The sequence below is a fragment of the Anarhichas minor genome, unplaced genomic scaffold, assembly GCF_050575085.1.
Source record: "Anarhichas minor isolate MPS153535 unplaced genomic scaffold, ASM5057508v1 ptg000007l, whole genome shotgun sequence".
NCBI lineage: Eukaryota > Metazoa > Chordata > Actinopteri > Perciformes > Anarhichadidae > Anarhichas > Anarhichas minor.
This window is the reverse complement of record NW_027466453.1, coordinates 17,514,315-17,534,004: the sequence shown is the minus strand read 5'-3', so window position 1 is coordinate 17,534,004 and position 19,690 is coordinate 17,514,315. Positions and strand designations below refer to the sequence as shown.

Below are 19,690 nucleotides of genomic sequence, written 5' to 3'. Positions count from 1 at the left end.
CTCTGCATCCTGCATCCTAATGAGAGCAGCAGCGCATCTTTGGACATTCTGAGTGGGAGGACGAGGTGGAGGCAGATACAGTGCAGAGGGGGGCTGCAGTATATCCTATTTGACAAGGATGAGTGGTGATTAAAATGTGGAACGCTGAATGCTCCGGTTTAAGAAACCTCATCAGGCTGTTGTGCTGTTTTCTAAAAATAAGCACTTATTGTAGTATTGCTCCAATAAACCAAACAGAGCTGCGTGTCGTAGGAAAAAAGCACACATACAATGCGTGAGAGTGTAATAGCATCTGAGGCTACACGTCCTGTCATGAGATGAAATTAAGGAGCTTAATAAGTAAACAGGGAGGCAATGAGGAGGAGTTCTGTCTAATTAATAGTTTATCACACAATCATAAGCTCAATTGACCTTCTGTACATTCACTTGAGGAGTACAGCATGAGAGATTAGTACAACTATACAAGGCATTAAAATACATCAAAAGTGCTTTTACTGCATTATGGATTTGGTGCATTTATTACATGATATAGTGAAACCAATGTGAGGTAAAACACTTTGCAGTGTTCTGTGTACCGTTACGGAAAGTCTGTGTAGTCTTCTGAAGTTTGTGATAATAATGATTTTGATTTTGTCATCTTTTTATAATCCATTTTAATGCAATTTAACTTTGAGAGCATCTTGTTTCCAATGCTGAATGAAAGCATGTGATGAAAAAAATTGAGATTATTGGAAGGAAATTCTTAAAGGCACGAGTAGGATTATCCTTAAAAACAATGTATAGACTAATACAACCAGAATTACCGCCTCGTGATTGGTTTACATCCACGTCTGTCCAAAATGTCATCTACTCATCATTTTATCCTTTTTGACATTTCTGTGAAATTGGATAATTAGCGTTTCATCAGTTGTGCCGGGACAAATCTCTCGTTTCCAGTTTCTGCTAACAGTTTTGACTTTTGTTCCTGTACTTGAACGGTCTGTAGGTCTGTGTGTGTGTGTATATATATATATATATATATATATATATATTGTAATCAAGCAAACAAGCAATTATGATATTTTCTGTAATGAGGATCTAGATATTCTAAAAGGAAACACTTTGGGGTTATTATCAATAGTCTAAGGGATACAGAGCCACATTTCCAGAGGCCCCATCATGGTAAAAACGTAGAAGTTTTTTTTTTTACACCTTTTTGTGTTTACTGTTATTATACTGTTTTGTTTTGTATGCAGTCCAGTTAAAAAAATTGCAACTGCTGTTAGGCAATGTAGACTCATATACCGCCTGCAGCTTATTATGCAGTTAAATTGGAGTACAGCATTATGATCTAGCAAGGTGAAAAATGATTTCATTATTACTTTAAAGTGTTTGGTGCACTTCAGAAGGATTCATAAGATTGCATATCTGTACACAGGACAGGTTTGTCAGTGTAACATTAAATCGCAGCAGATGCAGATCTCTCCTTCAAGAAGCCTCGACTCATTTCATCAGTAATAATAAGGAACCATACCTGAAACCAAATTCCCCCCCCCCCCCCCACACTCTCACTGCCCAGTTTGTCCCATTACAACCAGCCACTTGATGATATCAGCTATCAAACACAGATTGAGTCAATAAATGCAGACTCAAATATGTCTCTACATAAACCTTTACTTGTGGGGAAATCACTGCGTGCAATAGGAGAAAAACAAAAACAATATCAAGTACAATAGCAATGTTTTCACCTGAATCTGTAGCGTGCTGGCATTACACACCCCTGTCCTTAAATCCCTGTCGAGGGGGGAGTTATCGACTGGCATCATTGATTCACCTGTACTAACATCTAACGTCTGAATATTTCAATAACCTGGGGGGCTCCTTCCCCTGGGAGCCAGACGTGAATCAGGTATAACTGAGGCAACACAAAGGACGTTAGTACTCTATTAGTCACACTGCTTACGGTGTGTATCTGTCTGTGTGTGTAAGTTCGTGTGTGCGTGGGCAAGTGACGTCAGGGCTTCATTCACCAGCAAGGCCAGTGCTCGTCCAGCTTTCTATCAGTGCCGTTGGGTGGGAGGGTACAGCGGAGGAGGCTGGCAGAGGAGACAGAGGAAAGGAATTGCTGGGCTTCTTCTCTCCCATCAGCACAATACGACACAGCGCCACAAGCACCTGCTGTCATAGCCCCGCATTCCCGCCCCCATCCCACTTCCACGATCATTAAAATGAGAAAACCCTCTGCGTGACTCTGCTACTTCTGCAGAATAAAACTGTTTTTTTCCCTGTTAAATCAGGGCTTCTGTGTCCTGATGCAGAATTTCCCTTTTCATTTTTTAAAAGCCCCCTGGTCTTTCATCCCAAAGTCAATTTTGCCTGGCAGTTAGTCAAATGCTTTAAATGTTTATAAGTGCCTGTGAAGAGTGTAAGCTTTAAGTGTGATAGACTACCCTGGGACCAGGACGGGGCTGAGTGTGAAGGAAAAATGAGGCTAGATGAGCAGACTGGGCTAAAAATGAATGCTGGTTGGTGGCAGACTGTGGAAGGTCTGGATGGGATTATAATGGGCTGATTATGGTGGAATTGTCTCTACGGCAGGATTACTATCTGACATGACTAGAGAGGGATGCTGAAACAAATGCAATTTGTTTCATTTTATTATTTGAATTATTAAATATTGATTTATCTTAGATGGCACAGTTTATATTTGGTTTGGCCTCCGTGGACTGCATGCTATTCTGCATGAGCAGCTTTTTTCCCTGGTTGTGACAAACTACATATTGCAGGCTGAGTGAGGAGCGCCTCCCAAATTACAATTTAGTAGTTGTTTTATGTTAACACTGAGGGTATCATATTATCAAATATTATATTATTATCATATTAGCACTGATTTATCATATCCTACATTTGTCTGCTTCTTATGAGCTGTGCAGCATGGAGATCACACTTGTGATAGAGCAGCTCCGCCTTCGGCCAGGGAAGGCCTGGAGAAATGAACGCCGGGGGAAAGTGAAAGACCTCTCTGCAGCCTCTTGCTTGATTGTATTGTGGTCCGTCATATTCCCTTCTAATAAGAAGCAGTGAGATGAGACTGATTTGGTTTGGCGCTTTGTGTTCAAATGCAGTTCACTGGAGGGGCCATGCCTCTTTGGAAATCTGAATCGTTTTAAGAAATGATGATTGAGCTGATGTGGTATTTAGAGGACGTTTGTCTGCTGGTCAAATGACTTTCAAATGATGAGAAGTCTGAAATTGTCTCCGTCTCCCTGGTGTTGGTTATTGCATGCTAACACTTCAAGATTGTATTTTGAGAAAAAGTAAGATTTTAGCACTTTTGTGTACTTTCAGTACTAATTAACGAAATAAAAGCAGCTATAATCAATATTTTATATGAAAGTGTCAATCCTGAAGATTTCAGTCTTGGTGGATTTGGCGACACTCTATTTGCTGGTGGTAACTGCAAATGTGGTTTCATTTCACAGGTCCCAGAACAGTGTTGACAGCAAAACAAACAATTGTTGTTTTAATGAATTGCAAAGCATCGGTTGGCCTTTTTTTCCATCATTATGTGAGCAACCGTGATCTAATTTAATGCTGCACACAGCATGAGTTTGTGAAGTGGGTATGTAGTCTGTCGCCTTCAGCTCTTCATACAACAGCTCACTGTGGCCGCTCCGGACTCTTCCATTACTACCTGCAATATTTCAAACTGATTTGCTGTCCAGAAATGCTGAAAATTACCGTTGCTTTGTTTTGTATACCAATTGTGATGAACGATAACGGTCAGTGTCAAGCTCGCTGACAAACACATTGCATTTCCTACGACTGCTTCATAATAAAAGTCAACTCGAGTTTTGCTAGTTTCATGTTTTTAATGTGAAGCTGCAGCAGTGGGAAATATTCAGTTTGCATTAGTAGTAACTTAATACAGAGGTTTTTTTTCCTGGTAATGGCACCAAAGAGTTCTTAAATCTGCAAATATATAGATATTGCAATGCTTTCATCAGCGGGCTACAGGCTCAATCCCCATTGTGTTACCTTATTTGGCGATAGATAGTGACTTAACAGACATTTACGTAAATTAAAATCTTTGAGATTGGATCACATCATGACTGTTTGTGAAAGGGATCACTAATAATGGCGGATCCACGAGGCTTTCGTACCGGACTTTTTTCAGTAAAAAAATGGAGCTAAAAGGACAATAAATCTTCTACTTACATTTCCCATGTGGCCAGAATCGACTCCAAATTAACAAAAACGTTGCTCCACATATATGTACACGCGTGAGTAACTGATAATAAGTATATAAGCTTGTTTACACTGTGCCCAAAAGTCAGTTTATTGCAAGTTTAAACATTCACTGGGCTAATGTTGGTTTTAGAGAAAGTGAGCTTTTAGCATTATGCGAAAAAGACTGAGCTTTCCTTATTGTCAGTGCAAACCCAAACTGACCGTCCCTTCTATTATAGTGTGTTAAACTGTATTGGCCAGGGACACAGTCAGTTCACCATTTAGATAAGCACCCACAAATGTATGTAAAAATGGAGATCAAAAGAATCTCCACAAATGATCTTCTGTTTGACACAAGAAATTCACTTTTCCCAAGAGACTCCGCCCCCTAGCGATGCCTTAGGTGTTAAGACTGTGTCAGTTTGTGAGGAGACATGTACCCGTCGCTGTTGGCATCCATACTGAAGTGGGAAACAGAAGGGTTGGAGGGAACAAGGCAGGAGGTGGATCTGGGTTCTTACTCCTGCTCTTCCCCCCCCCCACACACCAACCAACTCACTGCCAGTCGTAATCAATTAGACCACGAGCATTGTTCCTATTTACAGACATCTTGTGTGCTGCAAATTCTGCAAGGCTGTTTCTGCACATTTTATTTTATTGGTATCTGTTATGTAGGCTGTTAAGGCTGATATTAATGCTGTTTACATTGAAGGAGCCAATTTCCCTCTGAATTGTATTTTTCTCAGGGTGGTAAAGTCTCTGAAACAGTAGTTACAGTAGAACATGGGGCACTAAAAGTGTGTGCCGAAACACAAGATAATACCACGAATGTAACTGCTTTCTGAGGAATCTGATCATTGAATTGAGCCCAGATTAAGAGCTTCAGATGGTGTCGTTGATCAATATTTATACTGTCCATTATATCAGACATGGATCAATGCTTGCTGAATTTTAATAAGAAGTAAATTGATTACATTGATTCAGTAAATTGACTGAACCAGCAGCTTCCATGAAACATACAACAGTGTCAGCAGCTACAGTAGGTCAACTTGCTTTCTGCCGTTTGGGACAAAATCTGTCTCCGGTTATTGTTTCAAATTACTTCCTTGTCTCAGAAATTGGGGTGTGTGAGAGCAGCACTGTCTTAAAGCGTCACAGGTACAACTCTGTTTGCCGAGATGTCACCGCGATCAGGAAAGGTCATGGCTCTATTCCCACCGCACACAACCGACATGATGAGCTTTTCTCTTTTTTTCTCAAACTGCCATCTTGATGTGTGCCGAGTGCCGAGTCCTTATTGATGTGCAGACACAACACTGGAGAGAAGGCGCACGCTCCCGTCTGTTCGACTCACCGCTTGTTCGACTGTCAGCGCGCCTTTCTGGTTATCTCTCTGAGTGTCTCTCACTCTTTATATTCGTTAGAGAAGTTTCAATCCAACCATCAGCTACACGGTCCATTCATGGGCAGTGTACTCAGCTAACGGTTCCTCATTTCTCTTGGAGAAAGAAGCAAAATCCTACGCAGCTTATTCTGCTTCTTTCCCCAACCCTCTACAGTTCACATCATTGGTCTGTGGTCACAGGTAGAGATGTAGTGGAGGGTAAAATTATCGAAACTCAATTACCCAAACTTTAGGGGCTGACATAAATCTGTATGTAATAAAACTCACAGGATACATCATCGCAGCGATGGATCAGAACCATAAAGAGGGTCTTTTAACCTCTTTGACCCTACGAGGCCATTGACAGGTCAAGCATACCAACCAAGCACGGATGCACAAAATGAATTCCTGTCAAGATCCCAAAGATATCAAATATGTCAGACTGAATTACACTGAAATGCTGTATGTGCGTGTGATGCTCGTATCTAGAGTTTCTCATTTTATGGAGTCATACAGCTTTAAAAATGCTCTTGAATTTTAATATTTTACAGAACAGAGAATAATATACTGTATGTATAATGCTGTCCAACAGTGTGGGAAACATGTTTTATTCAACTTTGAAGCTACTCTTTGAAGCTCAAGGGGGAATTTAAGTGGAGTACCAGGAACATTCTGGGTCGACGATTAAAAGGGGAAAAAAACCCTGAATTATATTATTTTCTGTCATTACATTTAAAGGTCTATCCCAGTAGTTTAGCATGTTTTATCCCATCCACAAACTTGTATATACTTTACATCCCTACATCCCATTGTTCAAGCCATTGTACTGTTTTAGAAATTTGATTGTTGTAAGAATCCATTGGTTCCCGTTTATGTCTGTTTAGACTCTCCTCCAGCAGATGAATGTGTAAACAGGCTTCTAGTGTCTCTGCACACACATCCTTTTGCACAGTAAAGCTCAAATATCCAAGTGAATTATGTTCACTCACCTAACCTTTCAGAAGTACTTATTCAAACCCAAACCATGATCATTCTCCAAGTGTTTTTTGTGCCTGGATATAACCAAACATCAACCACAGTGTTGTCACATCATGCAACAGATTTAATAGTTTTGGAAGGCATAGATAGACCAACAAGTTTGTCCCGCCAACAAGATCAGACAACACTTCTATGTTTTGTTGTTTATTTTGCAGCACTTGTTGTGTAGTAAGAAGCTGATTGAGAACATATATTGTCAGGGCCTTAAAGGAGCTAAAACTTACAAACACACTGGCACTGTCCTTTAATTTCAATATATGTTGTTAACGTACTAGAATATCGGTTTACACCTTTTTATTTTGTCCCTGACTCATCTCTCACAGGAGAGATGACCCTGACCTTTGCACTGGTGATTTGTGGTTGCTTGTCATTCGTGGCGACACTCGGGTCAAATTAAAATGTATTCACCTTCACTGTAAATCAATCAGGATCACAGCAGCAGCATCGTGGTCAGAGCTAAAACTGTAACGCGGTCCCGCGCTTTGTGGGCTGTTGATGTTATTCACACTCGTTTTTTTGTCCGGGCCATTTGGTATATGAGTGTGTGTATAGGGTGCTAATGAGGGAAGCGGAGGCGGAGGAGAGGGGTGCATGTGGAATTGGTGGGATACAGCTGGACGGAGTGGGAGACTGTGGTGAATAGGTAACCATGGTAACTCTGTTGGCTAAGATTTAAATGCAGAGAGAGAGAGAGAGAGAGAGAGAGAGAGAGAGAGAGAGAGAGCAAAAGGGGTAAAGGAGGTGTGTGTTTGTGTGCAGTGGAAAGAGAATGAGGTGGGGTTAAGGGTTAATACGCATCATTGCAGCAGGTTAATCTTGCATCAAACTGCGAGGTCAATGCAGCGTTTACCCTCACCACTGGACACTACAGAGCGCCGCGCAGGGCGGGGAATGGAGGTCCAGGAAGTAAGTAGTAGTAGGGAGGAAGGAGGTGTAAGGCAGCTGGGGGGGAGGAGGAGGAGGGGAGGTTAAATTAATTCGCAGAAAGAGTTCGCAAAGAGGAAGAGAGTGTTCCTACTTTTAGAGAAGGAGGTGGGAGATAGGGGGAGGAAGATATCAAGGGAGATGGAGAACGGAAGAAGAGAGATAGGATAAGGGAGGGAGAGTTACGGGTAGAGACTATTGTAACATGCGGATAGTGACAGCAGTGAGGGAGAATACAATCAACCAGCCTCTAACCAGCTGTCAGCTCCAACTAGTCTCAGCGTCCTCTGTGGACTCTCGCTCACCACATCACCCCAACATCTGAGCTTCCATCGTAACCTCAGCTTCCACCGGCATCGCTTTTTTCTTTTTTTCTTTTTTCCACCTTTCGACTCTGCTCAGACGGTGTCTACCTGAAATAGCTCTGGCACTTAGTTCTCGCTGGTGAGGAAAAAAAGGTGGCTGGAAATTAAAATACGCAAAAAGGTGAGAGTCGATCCAAAAATAACACTTGAGTGCCTCTTTATCCGTTGGTGCCTCTGTCTTCGTCGGGATACAGATGAGGAGCAGTTGCAGGGCAGCACCAGCTGCTTGTCCCTGATCACTGTTGCAACGTTGCCTGGTGTTGCAGTTGCCGTCCCACTACACCGGTGTCCTGGTCTGTCTGATCAGAGATGCAGCTGCCGATATGATTTATCATAGTGTCATTGAATTACTGCGTTCGCATTATTGATCAATCTCACCCACACCCCCCACCTCTCTCTCTCTTCTTCCTCTACATCTCCACCTGTTTCATATTCCTCTATCTGTGTTGTCTGTTGCCTCAGTCGCTCTCTGCTTTATATGCATCTCTGTATTGTTATTCCCCTCCCTCTATCTCTGTCTGTTTTAAATTCATCTCTCCATTGAGCCCCCCCCCTCCTCTCATTCTCCCTCACTCTCTCTCTCTCTCACTGAGGGAGAGATCATTAATATTAATGTGTCTCTTCTTCTCTCCCTCCATATTTCCCCTCTTCTACTTTTTTATCATTCTTTTACTACTGTTCTCTTTTCTGCTCTTCCCCCTATTTATACCTCTCTCTGGGTCTTTATCCCTCATCATCCCTTTCACTCAACCTTCCCTCCATCTGTCTCCATCTCCATCTCTTTCTTTCTCCGGCCCCGCTCTCTGCAGCTGTTCAGTATTCATCTATTACTGTAGTGTTGATAATTCCCTTCTCTGCCTGCAGCCATGCAGTCATCTATCAGATTAATAATCCTGCTCCCCTTCTCATTCTCTGTCTCTCTTCCTTCCCCCCTATCTCCTTTCTTACTGTGCCAAGTGAGAAGGCTCAGCGTGTCGAATGGGTTTGCATGTCAACGTCCCATCATTACAACCATCATCATTAATAGCCGTATCTAGATTGCTGGATGCCCTCATTAAGGTTATTCAGGTCTAAATAACCTGCAGAGGGAGATAGAGGCTCTCTGCCCCTCAAGGCTGGTGGAGCCTGACTTGAGCTGGCCATCTATTAGTGTTAATGTAGACTGCACCATTTACTACCATTCTCCAGCCCCAGCATGCAACGCTGTGCTCGCACAGGAAGGACATTTTAGTCCAACTATCCCGTCTATGTTACTGGAGTCAGTATTGTTTTCAAGGTTTGGGAGTTAATTTGATGAGTATGAGTTTGATATACATATATCATTGTCTTATTAATTGTTATTCCTTGGTATAATTATTGACAAATGAGACCATTGCTGAGATGACTGGAGGCTCTATGTTACGCCATGGGTTTTATTAATGCTTCTCAATAATAAAGATGTCCCATGAACCCTGTTGCTTCCTGTCACAGAGTAACTTCTTCTACTGATAAGAAACACAACTTATTAAATCCAACATTGTTTCACACTTTGTAAACAGGGGATTCAAACCCAAACATATTTATACCATGGGTTTCTCCCCAAGAAACAATTTTTGATTTATGAGGACAATAAGCTCTGGGGTTCATATTAGTGAATATTTTTCTACAGATCAAAACCATGACTTTTAACGATGATCTGTCTATTGATATTAAGTGCGTGTCGAGATCATTTTGTTGAACAAATCAGTTATTCCCCTCTGTGCATGTCTGAGTAGCAACATGAGGGCTTTTTGTTGCCTATATGATAAACCGATTATTTTAGAAAAAATGATAATGAAAATATTTCTATATTTTCAGCCCTAAACCCAGTGCAAGGTTCCAATTGAAGATCTGCCTTGGGAAACTAGCTAAATGTGTGCCAGAGCTCATTTGTTTCACAACAGTGATACCAATGTTTCAAAGATTAATGCTTCTCTGATTTATTCATGTTTATACGCTAAATGCAGCACTGTAAAGAAAGAAATACCATGTTGCCCTACTTTTGATTGCATGTTTCCATATCTCTTCACGTCTCCTTGAACCATTAACTACAGGAATCGGCTTCCACCTGCCCTGGGTGTAGGATTTGATTTCTGACAAAATGTCTGCTTGTGGATTATGTGGGATTTGATATGAGCAGTGACACAGAAGTTCTAATGCGTCTCAAAGATTTCTTTGACAATCCCTCCAATGATAAGCTACTGTAGATGTCTACCTATTATTTGTTCTATTCATTCTCTTTCGGTGGAAACACGAAGCACAGTCTGTGTTCTATCTTTAATATCTGCTCTCTCTCTCTCTCTCTCTCTCTCTCTTGTTCTTTCACAGTAACTCCTGGGTTCTTCTCACTTCACAAAAAGCCTCATTCAAATCCCCAGACAACACGAGAAAAAAGGGAATAACATCTGTTTATCTGCATATTTCTATGTTCAAAAAACAAGAGGAAAAAACACAGAGATTGACAGAGGACAAAAGACATCTGAGAGGATGCGGAATTAGAAAGAACAAATTGCGTCTGGAGGACCAAAGGGAAAATAAACCTTTTCTCTCAAATCCACCAGCGTGGAGTCACCTCACCTGTACCTTCGGATTAAAGAGCAGGGTCATGTCCCAGTTGCCATGCGCATCGCCACGCTGACCTGCCTTCCCGGCCCTTCCCCCTTCCTCTTTCTATTGGCCCAGCTGCTACTGCGGCTCCTCCTCCCTGGGCCGGAGTTGGTGGGAGCCGCCTCCTCCTGCCCCTCCCTCTGCACCTGCTCCAACCAGGCCAGCCGAGTCATCTGCACCAGGCAAAACCTGGAGGAGGTGCCCGAAAGCATATCAATCAACACACGATACCTCAACCTGCAGGAGAACTCGATACAGGTAAATATTGGCTTGAGGGAAGTCACTCATCAGGTCACATCATGTCATGTCAGTGTTTATTTTTGTTGTGCATTTCTAGCTGCTGGTTGTTCCTCATATGGTTGGTGTAATGGTTCACTCTTGTTTTTTATTACAGCCAAATCACAGCATAAACAACACAAACACATTTTCAGCATATCTGTTGACACATCTTAAGTTATTGATTTTCATCTTTTGCCATATTTACAGTTGCTGATAGAAGAGTTCACAGAGCACACAAAGACAGAGAGATGTACGTTATATGTTGCTCGTGTATGCATATTTGGGGGTGTTTATCAGAGGGTTCATTTGTTTTTGCGGCCAGTTGTGGATTAACTTGTTGATGCAGGTTTTCTCTTGGAAACTTTAGTTCTGAGAAAAAACAGAAACGCAAACGGCGCTAATGGTAGAAAAAGCCACTCAAGCCTCCGCTGAACCGAGGGAATATTTTATGAATTGAAAGCAAGGCATAGTTCCATGACACCATGCTGCCTTTTGTATGCATTACCAATTTATCTATAGTCCCAAGACAGCGTTATGTGGCTTTGCAGCTGCAAGGGAAAATCATTTAACCACAGGCCATCGATACAAAGCGCATGAATCTCTACATTTATAAACAGAGTGTGGTTGATTTTACTCTTTGCAGCAGCATTTGAAGTAATTGGACCCATCCTCATGCTGCTGACAGCGCTTTGTTCTTTTGTGATTTAACATTCATTTCCACTACATTTTATCTCCGCTAATGAAAAGCAACGCGTATCCTAAACATTGTTAAAATTGTCCGGTGCATCTCTCATCATGTCAAACTTCTCTGTTGATTGGACAGAGCAGTCTGATGTCCTCTATTCCTCAGAGAAAACATCTTATTATTTGACGTTAACGGAGCATAAATGGGACATCGTGCCACATGATTTGGTATCTGAGGTTTTAAGACATGCTGCTCACATGAAAGACAAATCAAAGAAATAATAACAATATTCGTTGCGTTTCGTTTTTAGCCTAGAAATTCCGATTCGGTTTGTTGTATCCTGCAGCCCCACTTGAAATGATTAAAAATCTAAAAATGTTTTAACACCTGAAGGCATCCTAGATTCTCTGGCTTATTTTTTCCTTCACTGAGTACCCTGAGAGTAAAGCCTTGACAGCTCCCACCCCCTCTTAACATATCCACCCCTCCGTCTCGCGCCTCCGCTCTTTGCCTATCACCCCCACCCGCTCCTGCTCTACATACAGAAGAGGCAGTGGCCTGACTCCACGAGTCTCCGTGTGTCTCACAGAGGGCTTTGGCCACACATATCTCAAACAATCAGAGATTTAAGGGGCTTTTGGTCACGCTCACTTGCTGTGTATCTTTGCCTTCTCGCCAACTGAGCTCCAGTTGGGCTGCACCAATGCTAGTGTGTGCTGTCCAGGGCCTGCGTTTCTCAGAATCATGTCCGCTAGCAGAAAAACATCTTTATTGGTTGTTCACTTGTAAAGCCGATCCAAAAATGTGTCATGCAGAATGTTTTAAAAGTGCATTCATTTATTTATGGTTTTGTCTACCGTGTTTATTTGGAGTGACGCTTCCATGTGAATAGTCCAACACTGATTATCAGCTAATTTTCAAGGGATTATAATGTGTCAGTAGAAAGTCCCCTCAGTCTAACTGAAACATCAGTGTGAAAAGCACTTAAGTGTCTAGAGCATGCACTGAAATAAGGTTAGGGTGACAGAGTTTGCAGTAGGTTTACCATAGTGCTTAGAGAAGAAGTCAAGTGTCTTACACCTGCTTCTGTTTGTTGAATATAAGCATTGAACTTCAAATTAAAGGTGCATTGTAAGATTAAAAAAATGGACTAACATTATCCACAGAATGTTTTGTTGCAGAGATATCTACTGAAACAAGCATACTATCCAGCTAGCCCCATCCTGTCCTGTCTTGTAATACTACTTGTACCTCTAGAGGTGATAGTGAGTCACTGTAGCGTCTAGAACAGGGGTCCCTAATAGGCGGACCGCGGTCCAGATCCGGACCCAGACGCCGTTGTATCCGGACCCAGGACCTAAAACCGATAGATAATTGAGAATTATACAATTTTGATGGAGCGCTTCTTTTTAAACCTTTACGGTACTTGTTCAGCGGTGCAGGAAACACGCCGACCAATGCGTTGTAAATCACATCACTGATGCAGCTCAGCCAATCAAATATGGGTATTCTGACAAGTTTCCTGACTCGAGTGAGATGTACACACACCGTGACACACGGGGGAGAGACGAGGAAAGAGAAGAAAGAGCAGAAGAATTGCGCGAGTCAGAGAAGTTATTTCACATGACGTTCTCTTCTCCAAAAAGAGAAAAGTGGTCAGAGAGACCAGAGTCTGTAAACATTAATGAAGAGACTCTTAAACCAGTTAGTCTCACATGTTCAGAGACCGTGACGATTATTAAAAGTGGTACTATGAAGCGTCACTACGAGACAAACTATAACTCTTTTGAGAAAACATACCCATTCACATCTGAAATGAATTCACAGAAAATAAACCTGAGAGCTCAATATGATCAGAATCCTAACACATTAGTTCACTGTCCAACAATGACGTTAACAGAGAGAATAGAGCTGAAACAAGTGGTTTAATAACCACACATAAAGTCCATGCTCACTGATTTCTCTTGTTAGAAGACGAGTAAAATATAATATCGTGGCTTTTTTGATTGACATCACTTCACACCTGAATGAACTGAATTTAAAGCTGCAGGACAATTCAGTTAAATTCATTTTTCTAAAATGAATTACTTTATTTTAAGATGCACATTTTTCAAAAGTTTTCTGTTATGTCAGTTATTCTTTACTCCAGCTCTTATTTTGCTTGAAATGAGAAGAACATTTATTTATGTATTTCTATGTATTATTTATAATCCATCCAGTTGAATTTGAAAACTGAGAATAATAATTGTTAAAATATAATTGATGTGTACTTTCTTTATTTGATTTGACAGTTGTTGACTACACAGAGACGTTACTACCACTAGACTTCTTGAATATATATATATCATATATATATGATATATATATATATATCATATATATATATATCACATATATATATATATATCACATATATATATATATATATATGGCACTGAATAGTGCAAGTTAGATATTATTGTAATGTTCCGGACCTTTGGCCGAGGAGATTTTCTCAATCTGGACCTTTTAGAATTTTAGTTGAATACCCCTGGTCTAGAAGAAGTAGAGCTGCCACGACTGCTGCCCGACTCCGACCTTGATCAGCAAACCTTCTGTTGCTGCAGTTACACAGCTTAGACCCAGTGCTCCCCCAGCCCACTGTGACTTCAGGCACCGGGCTTTTCGCCGGCCGAATCTGAGCTGCCACAGCCGCTAACTGAAGCTTGATCCCTGGAGCCGCGTCACGCTCCTATCCGGTCCAAAGCCGCTAAGCAGCTAAGCAGTCCCCCGTTGTTGGGGAGAATGAAACAAAAACACAAGCCGTTTCCTTGACTCTGCCACTCCGGATTCATGCCAATATAACAACTATCAAAACGAAACGTTACACTGATCATACATCCCTGGGGTAGTGTGACAGTACACACAGAGAGCTGAAGTAAACTATAGGCCAATGCCACACATGAAGATTATACGATTACAGTGTTATTTTGACGGGCTCTTAGAGTTCAGAAATGTTATCGTATTTTACAATAATTACCCTGCTGTTCGTCAGTTATTCCATTTTTTTAAATATATAACTTATGAAAGTTAATTAACATTGTATGGACCCAGTACTAGAGGTGAAATGCTGCCCCTATTTCTTTGGAGCAGGTGACTCGGTATACACGTTGCACCTTTAAATGTGAGAATATTTCACCATCATTACCCCGCAAATTGTGCCGCGGAAATGCACCATGGTTATACAGCAGGTTTTGGATGGAGTGAAGGAGTGATGCATATTGTTTTATCAATAAAATCCAATATGGAGGTCAGGGTGACCCTTGGAGTCAAAACAGAGGCTGGGAGACGCACATGTCTAACTGGCTGGTGTCGCTGTCAGCTGTCAGTGGGAGTCTGTCTGAAAAGCCCACCTTTCCCTGCAGACAGCAGCAGTCACTGGGATGGAAAGATCAGCTGTTACCATTATGAGCAGAGAGATGACTAATTTACATTTGTATCGTTTGTTTACTTAAACATGCATTTAGTCATATTTGTGCCTGTGAATCATTCATTGACAATGTTTTTTTCTTGACATGGTTTTGTAATATTTTGCTCATCTCTGAATGTAATAAATAATATGTTAGTATTAGAGCTTCATGTCTGTTACATATATACTCCAATAAGGTTATGAAGTAAAAAATCACCAGAATGAATACAAATTGTATTTTTAGGAAAGCTAAAAGAGGTAACAGTGTTTACCTGAGGGGTAAGCAGAGGGTGGGCGCTGCGCTTCTGTGGTGAAGCTGTCATTCAGGACGGTGTTTTCAGCAGAGCAGTGGCCATGATCACATGCACGAACATGCAAACTCACAAAAATGGACACGCCCCAGCCTGGCTATGTCAATAAAGCACAGAGAAGTCCAGGAGAGTGACTTCATTCTCTGCTCAGACATTACTCCACCACCTGACATTATCCGAAGGCCACCGTAGTTCTCCAACACACTTGTGAAAGTGCGGTAACGTGAGCCACAGAGTGCAAAACCGTGGTATCGCCAGCCGCCTTCTGACTTTCGTTGCTCCTAAATTAGTCTAATTATGGCGTAGCCTCTGAGCGAGGCGAACAGCAATACCACAGCTTTGAGCTTGTCGGCTCACATTACCGCAGTCCTAGAAAGGGAGGAGTGAGCGGAGGGGTATTCAGTTGGTTGCAATCTGCCACCACATCTCTAGATGACTCCAAATCCTACACACTGTCCCTTTAAGTAATGACAAGTGAAATATGAATTAATATTTTGTATTTGTATTTTGTTTGTCAATAAAACAGAAACCAGAGTCCACTTCAGATGTGTATAGTTGGCTTACACATATATGTTTAATCTACATGAATCAGTCTAGATGTTGTACAGTAACTTCATCATTATCTGTCCCTCCAGGTCATCAAGTCAGACACTTTCAAGCACTTGAGGCACCTTGAGATCCTCCAGCTCTCCAAGAATCAGATCCGTCAGATTGAAGTCGGAGCATTCAATGGCCTCCCCAACCTCAACACACTGGAGCTCTTCGACAACCGCCTCACACTGGTGCCATCACATGCCTTTGAGTACCTCAGCAAGCTGCGGGAGCTGTGGCTGCGCAACAACCCCATTGAGACTCTGCCAGGCTATGCCTTCCACCGTGTGCCATCGCTACGTCGCCTGGACCTCGGTGAGCTCAAGAAGTTGGATTTCATCTCTGACGCAGCCTTTGTGGGCCTTGTTAATCTACGCTACCTGAACCTGGGAATGTGTGGGCTGAAGGACATTCCCAAACTGACAGCTCTTGTGCGTTTGGAGGAGCTGGAACTGTCAGGAAACAGACTGGAGATCATCCGACCCGGTTCCTTCCAGGGCCTGGTGTCCCTCCGCAAGCTGTGGCTAATGCACTCACAGGTGTCCGTCATTGAGCGCAACGCCTTCGATGACCTGAAAAGCCTGGAAGAGCTCAACCTGTCACATAACTCTCTGCACTCCTTGCCCCATGATCTCTTCACGCCCCTTCACCAGCTGGAGAGAGTACACCTTAATCATAACCCATGGATCTGTAACTGTGATGTGCTTTGGCTTAGTTGGTGGTTGAAAGAGACGGTGCCCAGCAACACCACCTGCTGTGCCCGCTGCCATGCTCCTCCATTCTTAAAGGGCAAGTACATTGGAGAGCTTGACCAGAGCCACTTCACCTGCTATGCGCCGGTCATTGTGGAGCCACCTACAGACCTTAATGTCACTGAGGGTATGGCTGCTGAGCTCAAGTGTCGCACAAGCACCTCCACAACATCTGTCAACTGGATCACCCCTAATGGCACACTAATGACCCACGGCTCTTACAAGGTGCGGATATCCGTCCTGCATGATGGCACACTCAACTTTACGAATGTCACTCTGCGAGATACGGGCCAGTATACCTGTATGGTCACCAATGCTGCTGGTAATACCACGGCAACTGCTGTCCTCAATGTCACCGCTGCTGATGCCAGTGTCAACTACACCTACTTCACAACAGTCACAGTGGAAACAGTGGAGACCCCAGGAGAAGAAGAGTCTGCATTGGTAGACATCAATGAGACGTTCATCCGTGTTCCTGGGATCACGCCCTCAGGTCACCTGTGGTCAGAAGGTGTTACTACCACAGCCTCCTCTCTGTCAGCAGACTGGTCCTCCTCCTCTCCTCGGGCCACCCGACCCACGTTCACTGTGCCCATCACTGAGCCAGGCTTCTCGGGCCTGGATGATGTGATGAAGACCACCAAGATCATCATAGGCTGCTTTGTAGCCATTACCTTCATGGCAGCAGTGATGCTGGTGGTTTTCTACAAGCTGAGGAAGCAGCACCAGCTGCATAAACACCACGGCCCTGCTCGTGCCATCGAGATCATCAATGTGGAGGATGAGCTGGGGGCCACTGCCAGTGGTCGGGGCAGTGGTATCTCAGGAGGCTCCACGGTGACGCAGAGCGGAAGCAGTGGAATAGGAGGGGGCCAGAGCCTCAGGCTGCACCACCCAGAGATAGTCAACCTGCCGAATCTGGCCCGATCGGAGCACCTCAATCACTACTACAAAACCCATCACTTCAACAACAACATGATGGGCCTGGGCATGGGCACATGCTCTGGTGTGGGCCTCAACAACAACAACAACCCCTCGCCTTGCTCTCAGTCTCAGAACACATCCATATCCTGTTCCCAGGTTCAAACCAGTGGAGGAACCAGTGGTGGCACCCTACCCTCCTCTGTGCCCCTGCCCCAGTTGGGTCTCCACAGTTCTCTGAAAGGCCTCATGGGGAAAAGCCAGAAAGAGCCCCTGCTTTTTAAGAGCAGCTCCAAGGAAAATGTGCAAGAGACTCAAATTTGAGTAAAAGTGAGAGTGAAAGTAAGAGGTAAGAAAGAAGAGACGCTGGTAGAGAGAGTGAGACAGAAAGAGCCTGTGAGACCGGGTATAAGAGACTGATTGTAGCCTACTGTCCTCATGGACAGATTCCACAGAAGATTATATTTCACATAGACACTGCTTTGTGTTGTCAATCTGTTGACAGAGATAAGCAGATACGAAGACTGAAGGAGGCAGAGTTTGATATCTGATCAGCACTAGTCCCACCAATAGCATCCGCACATAATTTTAAACTTACTCAGACACAAACATATACGATGTAAACCACAAACATCAGAATCATTGGTATAGTCTTTGCCAAAGTCAAGATCAAGCCAACTCTTTTCATTTGCGTCCACAATCAAAGTGGAAAGCTATGAATTGAGCGATGAGCCTCTCTAGGTTTTCTACAGATTGCTTCGTATATTTCCAGACACATTCAGTGTATATATTTGGAGGGAGACATAATATTGTCCATTGAACATGTTGTCAGATTAGTGTTTGGCAGAGACACTGAACAACAAACAATGGTTTGGGTGAGCTGTACGGTCCCAGGTTTCCAGGAAGCACTAAAACAAAACAGAGGAAGCTAAATTAGAGCAGTGCAGCGATTCTGTCCGGGACACACGTATCTGAATAATATTTCGCAGGGAGACAGAACAACAACTATTATTTTTTTTTCGAGCAGTTTCACTCTCACTTTTTCTCCTCTTACACCTTACTGGCTGTTGTCTTCTTTGAAGAAGGAGAGAAACAGAGTGGTTATCATGGGAGAAGAAACATATAAAGGACAATGAGAGATATAAAAAGGACCGAAAGTACATATTATATATACCGTAAATATATTTTCATTCAAAGAAATAAATTATAAAGAATCTTTATCAGGCTTCTGACTGAAAACTACAACGTCTAAAGAATATATATAAAAAAAAAAAAGAAGTACACACAGCTGTTGTAGTGGCCCTCCCTAACAACTTTCCAAACTTGGAACAAGATGGCCGCTCTGTGCTGCATAAGGACACGAGTAGGACAGTGGCATCTGTTGAGAGGGAGCTAAAACAAAAACCTGGCAAAGTGTTTGAGTGAATTTTCTTTTTTTTGTAGCCACACAAAGTGTTTCCCCTCTCCTGTCGCATTCACATGAACAGGGTCTTTGGAGGAGGGAGATCTCTACGCTCTACCGCAAAAATATGAACTGCGACTTCAGCTCTTCATCATTTGATATACAGTATAGCTATAGCATTAATAATCATGATCATAATGATAATAATGATAACAAGCTTTAGCTTTATTTGGCATAATGGTCATTTACTGACCAGCACATTCAATTATCAACAATATGTTACAATATTTAACTGTACTTACTAAAAAGTCGAACATGCTAGTTCAGCATGTTCTCTAAAAAATACATTCGGTTTCAACTTATACAGTATCACAATGATGATATGACACATTATTGTTATAATGTTATCATTATTATCATCCATATGACTATTATTATTACTACTTGTGCCTACAAATAGCTGAGAAGTACTGTTTTTTCATTTGTATATGACACTGAAGTAGTTTTGTGACTGATCTTGTTGGACTTTGGCTCATGAACGGCAGTGGGACAGACTCAGCGTGCCACTAAATGAACTCCACATGCATTAGCAGGAAATAACCTGGCCCTCAAAATGGCTTCCTCAGTCCAGCCCTCACTGACTCGCCTGCTCTGATGTCTCACGCAGACAGGACCTCTCATGTTATCACGCATTAAAGACAGGACATGGACCTTTGATGAAGACTGCTCCTTTGCAGGGGATTATTTCACAACTGT

General features: G+C 42.5%; 1 protein-coding gene across 2 annotated transcripts; it reads left to right on the top strand.

Moving 5' to 3' along the window:
* Positions 1-10,557: 10,557 nt before the first annotated feature.
* On the top strand, positions 10,558-17,856 carry lrrc4ba (leucine rich repeat containing 4Ba). 2 transcript variants are annotated; one of them, XM_076081097.1, is made up of 3 exons: positions 10,558-10,803; positions 15,904-17,716; positions 17,777-17,856. In XM_076081097.1, exons 1-3 carry the CDS (start codon positions 10,558-10,560, stop codon positions 17,854-17,856), a joined length of 2,139 nt encoding a protein of 712 aa, XP_075937212.1. The 2 variants fall into 2 exon arrangements, with proteins under 2 accessions (XP_075937212.1, XP_075937202.1); XM_076081087.1 differs by having other exon boundaries at positions 15,904-17,856.
* Positions 17,857-19,690: the final 1,834 nt, after the last annotated feature.